This window comes from Gastrolobium bilobum, unplaced genomic scaffold, assembly GCF_033153095.1.
Source record: "Gastrolobium bilobum isolate Gb01-03AN ecotype WA unplaced genomic scaffold, APGP_CSIRO_Gbil_v1 utg25662, whole genome shotgun sequence".
Lineage (NCBI taxonomy): Eukaryota > Viridiplantae > Streptophyta > Magnoliopsida > Fabales > Fabaceae > Gastrolobium > Gastrolobium bilobum.
Genome location: NW_026896049.1, coordinates 135,343 through 149,408, shown reverse-complemented (window position 1 = coordinate 149,408; position 14,066 = coordinate 135,343). Strand labels below are relative to the sequence as shown.

General features: G+C 37.1%; 1 protein-coding gene across 2 annotated transcripts in view; it reads right to left on the bottom strand.

The window, feature by feature from the left end:
* Nucleotides 1-14,066, bottom strand: part of LOC133297450 (ubiquitin C-terminal hydrolase 12-like) — a 44,196-nt gene that overhangs the window by 2,213 nt on the left and 27,917 nt on the right. For both annotated transcript variants that reach the window (XM_061496597.1, XM_061496598.1), the window contains exons 12-27: nt 8,743-8,821; nt 8,509-8,655; nt 8,103-8,183; nt 7,856-7,975; nt 4,943-5,065; nt 4,359-4,436; nt 4,175-4,263; nt 3,982-4,090; nt 3,253-3,321; nt 2,206-2,316; nt 1,913-1,968; nt 1,305-1,482; nt 1,130-1,231; nt 972-1,043; nt 577-642; nt 332-397 (exon numbers count right to left, since the gene is read on the bottom strand). In XM_061496597.1, the coding sequence (XP_061352581.1) occupies nt 332-397; nt 577-642; nt 972-1,043; nt 1,130-1,231; nt 1,305-1,482; nt 1,913-1,968; nt 2,206-2,316; nt 3,253-3,321; nt 3,982-4,090; nt 4,175-4,263; nt 4,359-4,436; nt 4,943-5,065; nt 7,856-7,975; nt 8,103-8,183; nt 8,509-8,655; nt 8,743-8,821 (1,546 nt within the window). The remainder of the gene's footprint in view (nt 1-331; nt 398-576; nt 643-971; nt 1,044-1,129; nt 1,232-1,304; nt 1,483-1,912; nt 1,969-2,205; nt 2,317-3,252; nt 3,322-3,981; nt 4,091-4,174; nt 4,264-4,358; nt 4,437-4,942; nt 5,066-7,855; nt 7,976-8,102; nt 8,184-8,508; nt 8,656-8,742; nt 8,822-14,066) is intronic.

Genomic DNA, 14,066 nt, shown 5'->3' with positions numbered 1-14,066 from the left:
TCGATATAGTATTGTTACTGGTTTATTTTCTCGAAATCGTACTGCTGAATGCTTTCCTTGTGAATACTTTTTGAATGCTTTCCCAGTAAAGGAGACAATACCACATGTGATGTGTTAAATTGTACATTGAAAAGGATGAAAATTTTCACACAAATTGAAATGGCTGGGGAAAGAAGATGACCAGTTAAATTTTTGGGACACCTCTACCAAACATAGTAAAGCTGAAAACCCATTCTGATTTGCATGGGTAATTAGGAGAAAAACTCCTACCAAACAGCCCCTAAAGGCTATCTCCCTTGTTTCTAGCCCACACATAAAAAGAGATTCCTACCTCCTCTGCTCGCAATGTCCAGTATTGATCATTAATGTTTTCAATCTTCTCATTGGGAGGGAAGACCTGTACAGACAGTGACAGGAAGTGATAAACAGATTTCAATAATAGAAATATGCTTTTGTTCAATAGTCAACAGCATAAGCAGCAACACAAGTAATTGGAGGATCATAATATGCTTTTATTGTTGTTTGTGACAACAATAAAAAATTGCAATAAATGCATGAACACATGTAATTTCATACCTTGTATATCTTGTGATAGAAGACTTCAAGCAACCGAAGCTCAGAATTAGGATGAGATAACTCCACCTGAGCAACAATAAGAAAAAGCGAGCATGATAAAGGAGTATATAATAATTTTATGCGAAAAATTATTAATGGAGGAAAAGTTGGCAACTTTATCACGAAAGTTTGGTGTTTACTCAACATTGCAGTCACAACTGCTTGAAACAGGCAAAGATGTCTCTATCTGAGTTTTAAGTGGCACTGCTTTTATTTTTTCCTCATGACTTCAGATGAAACCATGTGTGCTAATTGTGTGTTGTGACCTATGACCATAGTGTTGTGCAAGTAACATTATTTTTTTATCAGCACATGCAATATAGGCTAGTTAATGACCCAAAGCTTAATAACTTCACCTTTGTTTTAAGATCATCAAGGACATCCCCAACAGTGCTCTGCTTTGGGAGTCTGATAGTATGAATAACCACCTGATTAAAAAATTTAAATAAATATAGCAAAGGGTTATGAGAAAAATCTAGATGAAAAGGGAAGAGAATCAAGTCACCATACTCACTTCATCCTTGGTGGCATGATGAAATGCAACTTTCAGAGTTTTCAAACCTTGTAATTCTGGAAGAGGAATGTCAAGTACTTCATAGTATAATATATCTGAGGTCTGACATTGAAGAAAGGAATAAGATGTATTGTTTTTCAAGAATAAATATTAAGAAGGATTTAACAATAACTACCTGATTGTAATGAACTAGCATATCAGACAAATGTTCCACCCCTCGGTACTTAATCGGCTGGGGTTTTGGTTGTTGAGAGTAACAGTTGTGCGGGGTAAGCCGTATTTTGGATGGATCATCCAAACCAAGTTGTTGGGCTACTCTCTCCACCACATCATCATATGTATAAAGCCTTGACCTAGAAAACAATACATAAAGAGTATAAGACTAAGGATGGAATGTTGAGCATTACATTAAATATGTTCTCTGGTAAAATAGTACAATAGTATAAACCATTAAAAAGGCCCTAACCCAAGAGCTTAAGCTTTGGGTTGAATTGGTTCTTTACATGGTATCAGAGCCTCCGTGTCACGGGTTCAATTCTCACCCCCCCCCCCCCCATTTAATAAATAATTAATCAAGTCTTTGTAGAGTTTCTTAGCACAGGTACGTGAACCTATGTATTGTCCACCCTTCAAGCCCAGTGAACTCTCGTGTGAGGGGGCATATTAGAAAATAGTATAAACCATTAAAAAAGCCCTCACCCAAAAGCTTAAGCTTTTGGGTTCCATTGGTTCTTTACAGTATCAAATATAATAGTGTACTCCAATAAGTTCCCAAAGGCTTACATCTCCAGGAAAAAGTCATCTTCCTTGGGTCTATCCAGAGATCGAAAGTGAACAACCTAAGAGTACATCAGTTAGAGATAAGGAATTTTAGCTGTTAATGTTTAATGTAAACATAATGAAACATGCAAGAGTAATTGCTTACACATGCAGATATGCACAATCCCACAGCACATAGTGGACAGGAGTAAAGTCAGATAAATTAGATATAAAATGACTGAATAAAAATTTGGGTAAGTTTCACGGTGCCACCTAAAACCAAACAAATTACATTAAATAAACCCAAAAAAATATACCTGACGATTGTGTACATATTCTAAATATGAGGGCACATCTGGATAGCGGACATGTTCTTCACTATCCGCAGAGGGAGCTTTCTGAAAGCATATGATATCTCCATCCTCTAGCTGCAAATATAGAATACAAGTGAATATGAAACAGAAGATACAGTAACTGAATAGGGGCATTTGGTTCGAGGATTGTTTTTCAAATGACGGAAATCATCAAATGCAAATGGTGGATTCTCATGTTTGGTAAAACATTTCAAAAAATATTCCCATTCAATATTAATTCCAGGGAATATTTTTGCTTAACATTCTCAGGTTTGTATTCCCAAGGAAGGAGATGAGTTTGTCTCACTTCCCATGGCATGGGAATATTTTTGCTATGTGAGTTGTCCAAAATAATGAGGGCAAACCTAGAGAAATGGAAAACCTACTCCTTTGCGACTAAAAGGTCACAAGTTCGAATCTGGAAAACAGCTTCTTTGCAAATATGCAAGGTTAAAATTGCGTAAAAGAATTCCTTCACCCCTACCCTCACTAGTCAAGCTTTAATGGAGAGTGGGATTTTTTTTTTTTTTTTAAGTTGTCCAAAATACTTGGCCTTTTATCACCATGTCACCAATCAACCGCTCCGACATCATTGCCATTAGCAGCCACTGACTGCCATGACCTTCTGCAGACAAACTTGGCCACTTTCTGCCGCTACCATCAATAGACAGTGGCTGGCAACATCAGCCACCATCACCAATCACCGGAATCCGCCACCCTCAGCCTTTGTTGGCGGTTGACAGTGGCCATTACAATGGCCACTGTCACCAGTCAACAGAATTTATTGCCCTCTGTCATTGTCAGCAGTAGACAATGGCAAGTTGACAATGCCCACATCACTCCCTGCCACTGCTGGGAGTTGGAGTCATTCCCCAGAATGTTTTGGTCAAACCAAACATCACAATCATTCCCAGTAATACCATTACAGAGCATCTTATTCCAGCGAATATTTTTTTCAAAACCTGAACCATACAACCCCTTTGTGCATCAATTATGGATCGTATAATTCACCTGGCTTGCTCGAAATGTTAATTTCTTGTCGATAGGTTCACACATGACATTAGGTTCAAACTTAATTTCCTGCATAAAACAGGGCCCCCGTCAATTCACCAATGTGACACACAATAATAAAGTCTAGTCCAGATCAGAAAGAAGATGCCATTACAGCTAAAGGTCCTCCTGCTTTTGGTAGGACTCAAGCAGGAACCAGTAAATTTTGTAGGGAACATGTTGCACTGAATAATGTGTTATGATGCATTAATGCCAAAACCAGTAAATTTAGCCCAAAAAACACTGAAATAGAACATATAATATAAAATATATGGTGCAAAATTTATGGATAAATTAGGAAAATGAAATGTAAGAAGATCTAAGATTTAACAATTCCTAAAACGAAAAAAAAAATGAAACAGAGAAAGAGACAGAAAGAATAATTTAGGTAATATGAGGCTCTTGTGCCAGAATTTCCCAGATGAAGACTGAGTTCTCCTTAAATAACCTAAGTTACAGCACTCACATGATTACCATTCAAGCTACAACTCCAGTTGTTTCATTAATTAAGAATTGACCAGCTAAGCATGTCCAAGTCCCCACAACACAAACTAAAGAAAAAAGGAAGAAAAAGAAAAACCTACTCATAGAAAAAAAGGGTTTTTCCAATTTCAAACATACAAGAACGAACTGCTACTATAAATTTACAAGAAGTTACAACTGAATTAACGGAGACAAAAACAAACCGACCTCATAAAGTGCAATATCTTCCTCGGGAACATAACCAGCCATTTCATTCAACCTCATTAAGATTTCTGATGGCTTGCCAGTACTCTTCACAAAGAGCCTTCCAACATAACTACCATTATAAGGAAATAAATCTTAAGTCGACCCCAGGACTCACATGCAAAAATATCTTAAAAAAAAAGAAATTACTCAGTACCGCAGCTCCTCCTTTTCAGGATCATATAGCTTGAAGAAAAGTAATATATCATCCTTTGTCTTGTCAGGTGGTGCATTGGGACGTAAATCCTGAATAACAATGCAGATTTTCAACAGGACTGTGTTTGGTTATTGATGTTTCATGCTATTAAAATAGTATACAACTTCCACAACACAAATGTTACCATCCCCAGCTCCACTTCCAAAAACAATTTTAGTTCTGCATTGTGAACCTTGTTTGACACTTCTCTCAATTGTCCAACCTGCAAAATGGAGAAGTAGATTAAGAAAAACTTCAAATCTTAGAGCTATTATATCACATAATCAAGCACCAACAAAGACAAGAATCACAAACATCTGAGAACTTCCGGAACAAGGAATAAACACCGTAGGATATAATGGAAAATACTTAAACAGATTGCATTTTTTCTTCATTTTCAAAAAATAGAAAACAGTTTGCAAAAGATGCAAACAAAATACAAATGAAAACAAAAAAACCACCCTCAAAAGAATCAAACATACGTCCAGCCCAATAAATGGAATCTATACAATCAGCAAGCTAGCACAATCATGCAATTTAACAGGCTAACATAAGATGGCATGAAGCTATATTACAAGAAATATAAAGGTGTTAAAGGAGCTTATGAATTTACAGAACATATCTCCCTTGAATCAAGAATCCCCAGAGTCAGAGTTGGAAAAATAGATGAAGCAAGGGAAGGGGAACAAAGAGATAATAATCAGGAAAATCTTTAAGAAGAGAATTTACAGATTGTGTTTCCTCAATGTGTGTCAATGGTCTATTAGGACGATAAGTATGGTTTTGCCGCTTTGCCCATAGCCAAAAACGCTGAAAATGAACTGGTATACCAAATTCTTTAGCAACCTCTTCCTGTATATCACAGATTATGCAATGAGACATAAAAATAAAACTTATAAATTAGATCATTTAAACAAATGCTCTATAACAAACTATGTAATTCTAAAACATTATGAATTATTACTACAAAAGATGTTAGGTCACATTGATTCATGTAATACAATATCTTCCAACTAAATCAAAAAAATAGCTATGCATTTATTCTCAAAACCGATCCTCAAAAAATAAAATAAAAAACTTTTGCATAAAGCAATTATCATAATAGCAAACAATTTGCGAGCACAAATAGGAAGTAACCCACTCACAAGAATATTTGACCAAGTTAGTGTAAAATGAATATTTCTAATATACTACCCAGCTATTTCATCCAGTTCCTATGTGTATGGTAAATCTAGGGCATGCAGTGTTTTCCCTCACTGTTTTGATCAATTTCATGTTTTGTGAGCAGCAAAGAAGGGTATTTGTACAGCAATTTATTACGTAAACTGTAATTGGAGTATTTGGCTGAAATGAAAAGCTCAGATATGAAACAGAAATAGCATTGCTTGGATTTAATAACAGATATAATTGTGTCTGCATCCCCTCTTTGGTACTTTGTACTTATTGAGACCCCTTGACAAATAAGCTTAGAGATTGTGTTTTAGTTACTATCATTTTTTTTTTTTATCTATTGGGTAAAAAGGACATCTAATTCTCTTCTTTCCCTGAATCCTTTCTCCAGCAAATAAATTTTCTTCCCTGAATATATGAAGTGTGAGTTTTCTCTGGCAAGAGATGTAGATCAAGATCTCGTGCATCTAATTGGTCAAGAGGTACCCAAAAAAGACGTTTTTAGATACTTGGGATCCATTTTGCAAAAAAAAGGAGAGATTGATGAAGATGTAAATCATAGAATCATAGCAGGGTGGATGAAATGGCGTAGTGTATCAGGTTTTTGTGTGACCGCAAAATTCCCCTTAAACTAAAAGGAAAATTTTATAGAATAGTAGTAAGACCTGCAATGTTATATGGAGCTGAATGTTGGCTAGCACATGAGCATAAAACGGGAGTAGCAGAAATAAGGATGTTAAAATGGATGTGTGGTATACGAGGATACATAAGATAAGAAATGAAGATATTCGACGAAAGGTAGGAGTAGTACCGGTGGCTAAAAAGATGAAAGAACATAGATTGAGGTGGTATGGGCACGTAATGAGAAGGCCCCTGGATGCTCCGGTAAGAACAAAAGTTTGTTACCAAGAGCTCGACACAAAGAGAGGTACAGGTAGACCAAAACTTACTTGGGGGAAGGTAGTAAGATAAGACTTAATGGATTAGGATATAGATTAGCGGACGATGTGTCTTAGGACGGAATATAGAAAAGCTATAAGAATGGTGGAGGGTTAGACTTATTGTTATTCTTATGTTCCAGATTGTCCCTTTTCCTCTTCATCTCTCCCTTTCTTATTTTCCCCTTCCCCATCTTTTTTGTTCTCTTATTTATTTATTTTTTCCACACCTTTTTCTTTTTACTTTTATATATATATATATATATATATATATATATATATATATATATATATATATTATTTTTATTTTTATTTTTTATTTTTTGTCTTACTTTCTTACTCTCGTTTTTGCCCTCCTATATATCTCTATCTTTAGTTTACCTTAATATACTTTCCCTTTTAATTGTTTACCTCTTCTTATATATATATATATATATATATATATATATATATATATATATATATATACCATAGTTATTCATAGTTATCAAATGCGGATTGCGGCATGTCGCGGCCAACCCCGAAAAACGCTATAGCGTTATAGCGGGTTGCGGTTGCGGAAATAGAGGAAGAAATATATGACAAAAATAATGACAAAAAGAAACATTTTTTAAAGGTAGAGATAGTAGAAGTGATAGAGAGACGCGGATAGGCTAAAAAACCCTTAAATTTTTTCTGTTACACATTTAAATTTAAGACAAAATTGACATTTTGCCTTATGACAGCAATATGGCCGCAAATGCGATCGCAATGGCCGCTATTGCGTTCTGATACGGCGCGGCGCGGTTTCTTGCGGCGAGGCACCGCAATGCCCATACGACGCGACTCGCGGCGCTATTGCAGCGCAATTAACTACTATGATATACACACACACACACACACTTAAATTTCATTCCTATCTTTTTTCAATCTCTTCGTATTCTTCATTTGGGTTCATCTACCATCATTTCTATCTTTTTTCAATCTCTTCGTATCTTTCATTTGGGTTCATCTACCACCGATCCTAATTAGTTTGGGATAAAAGTGTTGTTGATGTTGATGTTGATAAGAGAGAAACAAAATATCTGCCAAAAATGATTGCCAAGAAACAACTCTGCCAGCAGTCGATACCTACATAAGCCACTGGATGCCTTGCCTGAAAGTATCATTAGAGAGTATTTGTTTCCCGGACAAAGTTTTTTTTTTTTAAAAAGGAGCTCCCCATGAACCCTGATTTGCGGGGATAGGGATGAGAAAATCGTTATACGCAGTCTTGACACCCAAAAACAAAAACAAAACAAAAACAAAAAAAGCCATACCATGACAATGTCAGTTTGTCACTCAATTTCATTCCTATTGTGTATGTATTCCCATCCAGCAGCATCAATAGTTCTTTGTCTAGTGATAATTTTACGTATCTCTTTCGAGTGTATCAAAAATGAAAGTTTTAAGGCACTTCACGTCAGCATAATAATGTGCCTTCCACTCCAATTTTCAATGAAAAAATTTTATTATCAAAGACCAGACCACCAAGCGAAGAGCATGATGACGATACCTTGAAAAGGTTAAAAGTCATTTGCTTTTGGACACGGAAACTCCTCACTTTGTCATGGTCTACAAGATCAAAGTAAATATCCTTCCCAATCTGCTCTGCAAGGTCTTCATCCCGTGCCACCTAAGAAGTGTCATGCTATCAGTAATATTTTAAACAATTTGATTGTGTAACTCACAACAACTTTGCAAAGTAAAAGGCAAACAATACTTAATTGATTCTAAAAAAGTCAAGGTCAGGAACTAAGAACCTTTATAATAGTATAAAGGTGAGCTTCCGCTTTTTCTTTTTTTTTGTGCTCTTTTTCTTCTTGTTCTTTTTTCAACCTCTCCTGCATAATATGCATCGCACAAACTCATGCCAGATTTCCAGAATAAAATAACAGAAAAAACAAAGTGATAAAAAAGTAGAGGACAGATGCGAATTGAAGGTACAAAGTTCAAGGTTCAAGGAGATAAAAGACAAAATGATAAAACAAGATAAGTTGATGATAGTCATCGAGTTGATTGCAATAGCTGAGTTGGATCTATTATCAGCCATCTAAATTTGTTTTGAAAGTTAAACTTACAAGCAAATCACAAATATGAAAACATCTTTGTATTCAACTTGGCCTACTTCATTTTGAGTCCTAAAAGTAGATAAGAATATATGCTTACCCTTAAATGTTCAGCGATGTCTTTCTCATCCACATTGCATATGATTTTGTCCTTGTCACTTTCACGTATATACACCAGCATATAAGCATTTGAATATTTGGTGAATTTAAATGGAGTGTTATTGAATCCAGGATTTGTCTGTGGTAACTGTTAAAACACAATTGGTTCAATCATTACAAGAGAAATATTCAAAATAGGATAAAATGCCATGGCCTACAGCAATAAAACCATTACCTCCTCTTCACCACCATATTGCTCCTCCAGTGCCCGTTTATTGTCTTCTTTTGTGACCCTCTCATCATCAAATTTGTACCTGAAAGTCAGTCAGATATTCAATCACATGTAGTGATTGGCAGAGCCAAAAAGGCATCAAAACAGCAAAAGATAAGGCAAAGGACCTCCCAGTATGTTGCATGTCGTACTAATCCTCATATACAACCATTATTGGAATTATAGTTACCAAATCTAACAACAACAAAAAGCAACAAGGAACAGATTCCTCCTTTCAAATGTATACCACTACAAAAGCCTGATTTCAAATATGACCTAGAACATACTTCATGCAACTAATCTCTTAATACATATACACATTTATATGATACAAGTAGAACACATGAAAAAACTGAAAAGAATAAAACAAGACAACGATCCTGTTGTAAATAATAATTGTAAATATTATTTTATTATTTTATTTATTTATTTTCTTCTAGAACCTTTTGTGGACTTAGCCCGATAGGTCATTTAGTCTCTTTAAATAGAGAATCTTTTGTACAGTTCAAAACACAATAGAAATAATATTCACTTCTTTTCAATTTGGTAACAGAGCTCTCAATTCGAAGGGCTCTGCTTCCGCAACTACCGCCTTTAGAGCAGAATCTTAATTGTTTGCCTCTCGCCGCCACAGGAAAAAATTTTCGGGGACCTTTTTGGACTGAGGGGACCACTGTTTAGCTTCTATTTTCTCAGATTTACCACTGTTTGGACGTTTTCTCAACTCCAAAGGCCAAACTGCACCTGTTTTTAACCGGAACAGTACTATTCCGGCGACCTTTGAACTCCGATCAACCACAGAAAGAACCGCAACTTCCAGACGACCCTGCCGGAAAAAGTCCATCGCCGTCGGAAGCTACATGCGTTGTTCAGACTCCTTGCGCGTGGGACGCACGCACCACCACCTTCAAGGCACGTGACACCGTCGATTTGTCTCAAACCACCTCGGTTGGAATTGCCTTGACTCCCTGGTTCCAGATCTGTGCTCATCTGCTTAATCTGACACTGTTTCAGAAGTGGGTCTTTGATCTCACCATAAAAATCGGATTTTTTTCGGTTTCTCAAGACTCCTTTGATCAGATCGAACTTATTAGTAATTATCTTCACTCTTTTTTATGATGCCTTATTCTCTTTTCATCCATGGAGACTTGTTCCTTTGCTATGTTTCGTAAGATCACACACCCTACATCTCTTCTTGCTTTTTGCACTGATTTCAAAAATTCGTAGATTATGGATTCTAGTGCAACTGATCATATGACTTGTCTAGTTGATTCGTATCTTTCATATCACCCTACTAGTGGTATCCATACTATAGCTGTAGCTGATGGATCCCACAAATCAGTTATGGGTTCTGGTAACATTCAAATTCAACCTTCCTTAATTTTAAAAAATGTTCTTCATGATCCTCAGCTCTCCGCTAATCTTATCTCCACTTATAAGCTTACAACTGATATGAATTGTGTTGTCACCTTTTTTCCTACCCATTGTGTTATTCAGGATCTCACCACGGGGAGGACGGTTGGAGTTGCTAAGGAGCAGGGTGGGCTGTACTATCTCATTCCAGAGCATGCTACAAGTGATACCAAGAATCAATTATTGATGACTCAACACCCGTCTTCTTCATTCTCACAGATTTCGCTTCATCACAAGCGCCTGGGGCACCCGACATTTAGCCTATTGAAGTCAATGTTTCCTTCTTTGTTTCTGAATCAGTCAATTGACGCCTTCCATTATGATGTTTGTAAGCTTGCAAAACACCACCGTGTGCCCTTTCCTTCAAGTTCAATAAAAAGTATTAAGCTCTTTACTCTTATCCATTCCGATGTTTGGGGCTCTTCTAAAGTGCATAGCATTTCAGGTGCTAGGTGGTTTGTGTCTTTGTTGATGATTGCACTCGGGTGACATGGATATTTTTTATGAAAGACAAATCAAAAGTACCAGAATTGTTTATTCGGTTTTATCACATGATTGAGACACAGTTTGGTAAAAGCATTAAGCGATTAAGATCTGACAATGGTACGGAGTATGTCAACCAGCGACTGTCACAATTCATTTCAGATAAGGGTATGATTCATGAGCTCACATGTGTAGACACCCTTCAACAAAACAGGGTTGCTGAAAGAAAAAATCATCACTTGCTCGAAGTAACCAGAGCATTACTTTTTCAGGCATCTGTTCCCAGCTCTTATTAGAGAAAAGCCATATTAACAGCAGCTTATTTGATCAACCGCTTACCCTCTTGAGGGCTAGGTCATGTCAATCCTGTTCATTTCATGATATCCTTCTTTCCTTCTATTCCAGTCCTGCAGAGCCTTCAATCTCGAGTCTCTGAGTGTATTGCCTTCGTCCATATTCATAAACAACATCGGAGCAAATTGGACCCTCGAGCTCTTAAATGTATCTTCATTGGTTATGCTCCATACAAGAAGGGGTACAAATGCTATCATCCTCCAAGTCATAAGTTTTTTGTCTCCATGGATGTCACTTTCCATGAATCGAAGTCATATTTCCCTCATCCTCAACTTCAAGGGGAGAATAAGTTAGAAGCTTCGTCAATTTTCTCCTTTGAGTCTGAGCCTCCCTTACCATTACCCATACCTCTTCAATCAGTCTTTACTTCCCTAGATGTTTCGGAAGTTGATAATAAGAAAGAAGACTTAGTTGATGAGTGTACGAACCTGCACCGTTAATTAAGGAAGTTAATTAATTAATTATGTGAAATTAGAAAATAATTCCATAATTGACCCTAATAATTATTATGAGGCTTTAATAATTATAGTAAGTGATTAAGAATGCTGAAAGTCGCTTTTCGGAAGAAAAGTGCAGATACCGGTTCTGCTAGTCGGTATAAATGCGTACCGAAAAAGTATCCCGGAAAATTATAATAAGTGCATGATAATTACTAGAATAATATGTAAGACTTGTAAAACGAGTTTCAAGTCAAAATAATGAGAACTGGTACTGGCTATGAAAAGCCCCTACCGGAAAGGTGCTCGAAAAAATATAAGAAAAATATGATAATTCTTGTAAAATTGAGTAGGTTAAGAATCCTGAGTTTGGGATTAAAATGCTAAGCGTAGCAATTAAAGCTAATACTGTGTGTTTATGGCTTAAGTGGGCCTATATAAGGCCATGGCACACATTTCTAAGTCAGAAATGGTGCCTCATACGTGACATTTTGAGAGCTTGGCTGCTGCCACCCTTCTCCTTGGTCACCTTTACATGAAACACCTTCAAGCCACCTCTTTTCTTGGATTTCTTCACACTTCTCCTTGTAAACACCTTAGGTGTGTAGGAAATACTTTGGTGAGGGTGTTGTGAGCTCCATTTCTGAGTTGGTGGGTTGTCTTGAGTGCTTTTGGTTGCTGACTTGGGAGGTTGAGGTTGTTGAGCCATTGTTGTGGCATTTTGAGCTTCAAGAAGCCTTCTTTGTGAAGAAAGGGCCATATTGGTAGCATTTTCGTGCACCCTTGAAGTCAGTACCTTGGAGCTGTTGTGTGAGCTCCAAGAGCAGCCCTTTTGTCTCTGTTTTGAACCTTGGTGAGTTGTACTAACCTTGGTCTTGAGTTTTGTTGCTTAAAGATGAAGTCTTGGCATGTTAATGAATTAATCAAGTAACCAACTGTCATATGAACCTCAATGAACCTTAAGATGCATGTTTAAGCTTATGGAAGTGTTAAAAATGGAACCTCGGAAGAATATCTTCGCGAAATGCAGAAACTGCATTCTGTCGCGAAATATAATGAGATTGCCCGTGGAATATCCGGATATTGATATCCGGATATGGGGATCTGGATATCCGGATATTGATATCCTGATATTGCCAGAGTGATATCCGGATATTGGATATCCGGATATTGCCTGTGAGATATCCGGATATTGCATATCTGGATATGCCCCCGAGGAATATCCGGATATTCTGGGTTTGCGAGGAACAGTAGCGTACTGTTCATCCAGAACTGATCTATGAGTTTGTGGACCCTAGTTTGAGAAAGTTGAACTTCTGTAATTTATTAATGTAAGTCAGAATCAAAGGATTAAGGGCTTATGAGCTTGCCGAGTATGATTGTTGATGTATTGTTGGTCCATAACAAATTGTGAATCTGCTGTGTTTGGACTTTGAGCTGTGGACTCTTGGCTTTGGGTGTTAGCTTGCAAGGTAAGCTTTCGTGTCCTCGGTTTAGCCATGTTGTGGTTCCACCATGTCCCATGGGCGTATGGTTATATGCATGTTGTGTTACATGCTTTGGATATTTTGAAATGCTTTTGAGCTGATATGTGCAATGGCTTATAATATGTATGTGTTGTTTCCACTTAGTCGGTAAGCCTGAGTATGTGGCGTCATACAAGATGGTGAGTCCGTGGGTGGGTGCAAGTAGCGTCTTGCATATTGTGTGGGTAATAGACGTATTCCTGCATTTCTCTGATCAGTAGAATAGAATTGACACACATGACATAATTATCTGCTGCATTGCACTATTTTAGAACTGATGATGATAAACTACTTTTAAACTTATATTGCACATGTAAGTGAGCTTGGGGTGGAAGATCCTTGAGGACCCCTTGCCTTACTGAGATTTCTTGTTTAGAGATCTCACCCCACGTTTGGGGAATGCTTATTTCAGGTTCAGGTAGTATGGTGACTGATGCCTCTGGCGGCAGGAGGCCAGAGCTTAGCTGATTATGATATTTATGCTGTATTGCTGACATGACTGGATTGGATGCTGTTTATGTTTTCTGCTCTTTATGTTTTGAGTTGAGACTTATGTTGGGCTTTGTTGCCTTATTTGGGTGAGCATGGGAGTTGTCCATGCCACTATGTTGTTAGTACTGTTAGTCTGAGTTGTATAAACTGCTAGTTGGTCCGGTCTACGTGTTGTAGTTCTGTGACTAGAGACATACATTATGTTACTTTAATTATTGAGGTATTTCAGTTAGGTGTTTTATTGCAATTGCATATGGGCGATGTTTTATTAATTGATTAATAAGCAAGTTGGTAATGATAATGACTTCATAATTAAAAAGAAAAAGATATTCCGCATTTTTAATTAAGAGCAGCTTAATACGATAGTATGATAACATTATCGGATATATACGGGGTGTTACAATGAGGCTGAGAGTTCTTTTGATAATTCATGTGATATGCCTCCTATCGATCAACAAAAAGTACGCAAAGCTGGGACACCTAAACTACTGTACCAAAGGAAGAAACAACCCACACTGTCCTAACAACAACTGCAATCGTCTGAGCCACTGGTAAGTACTGAACGCACTACTTCTTCTATTCC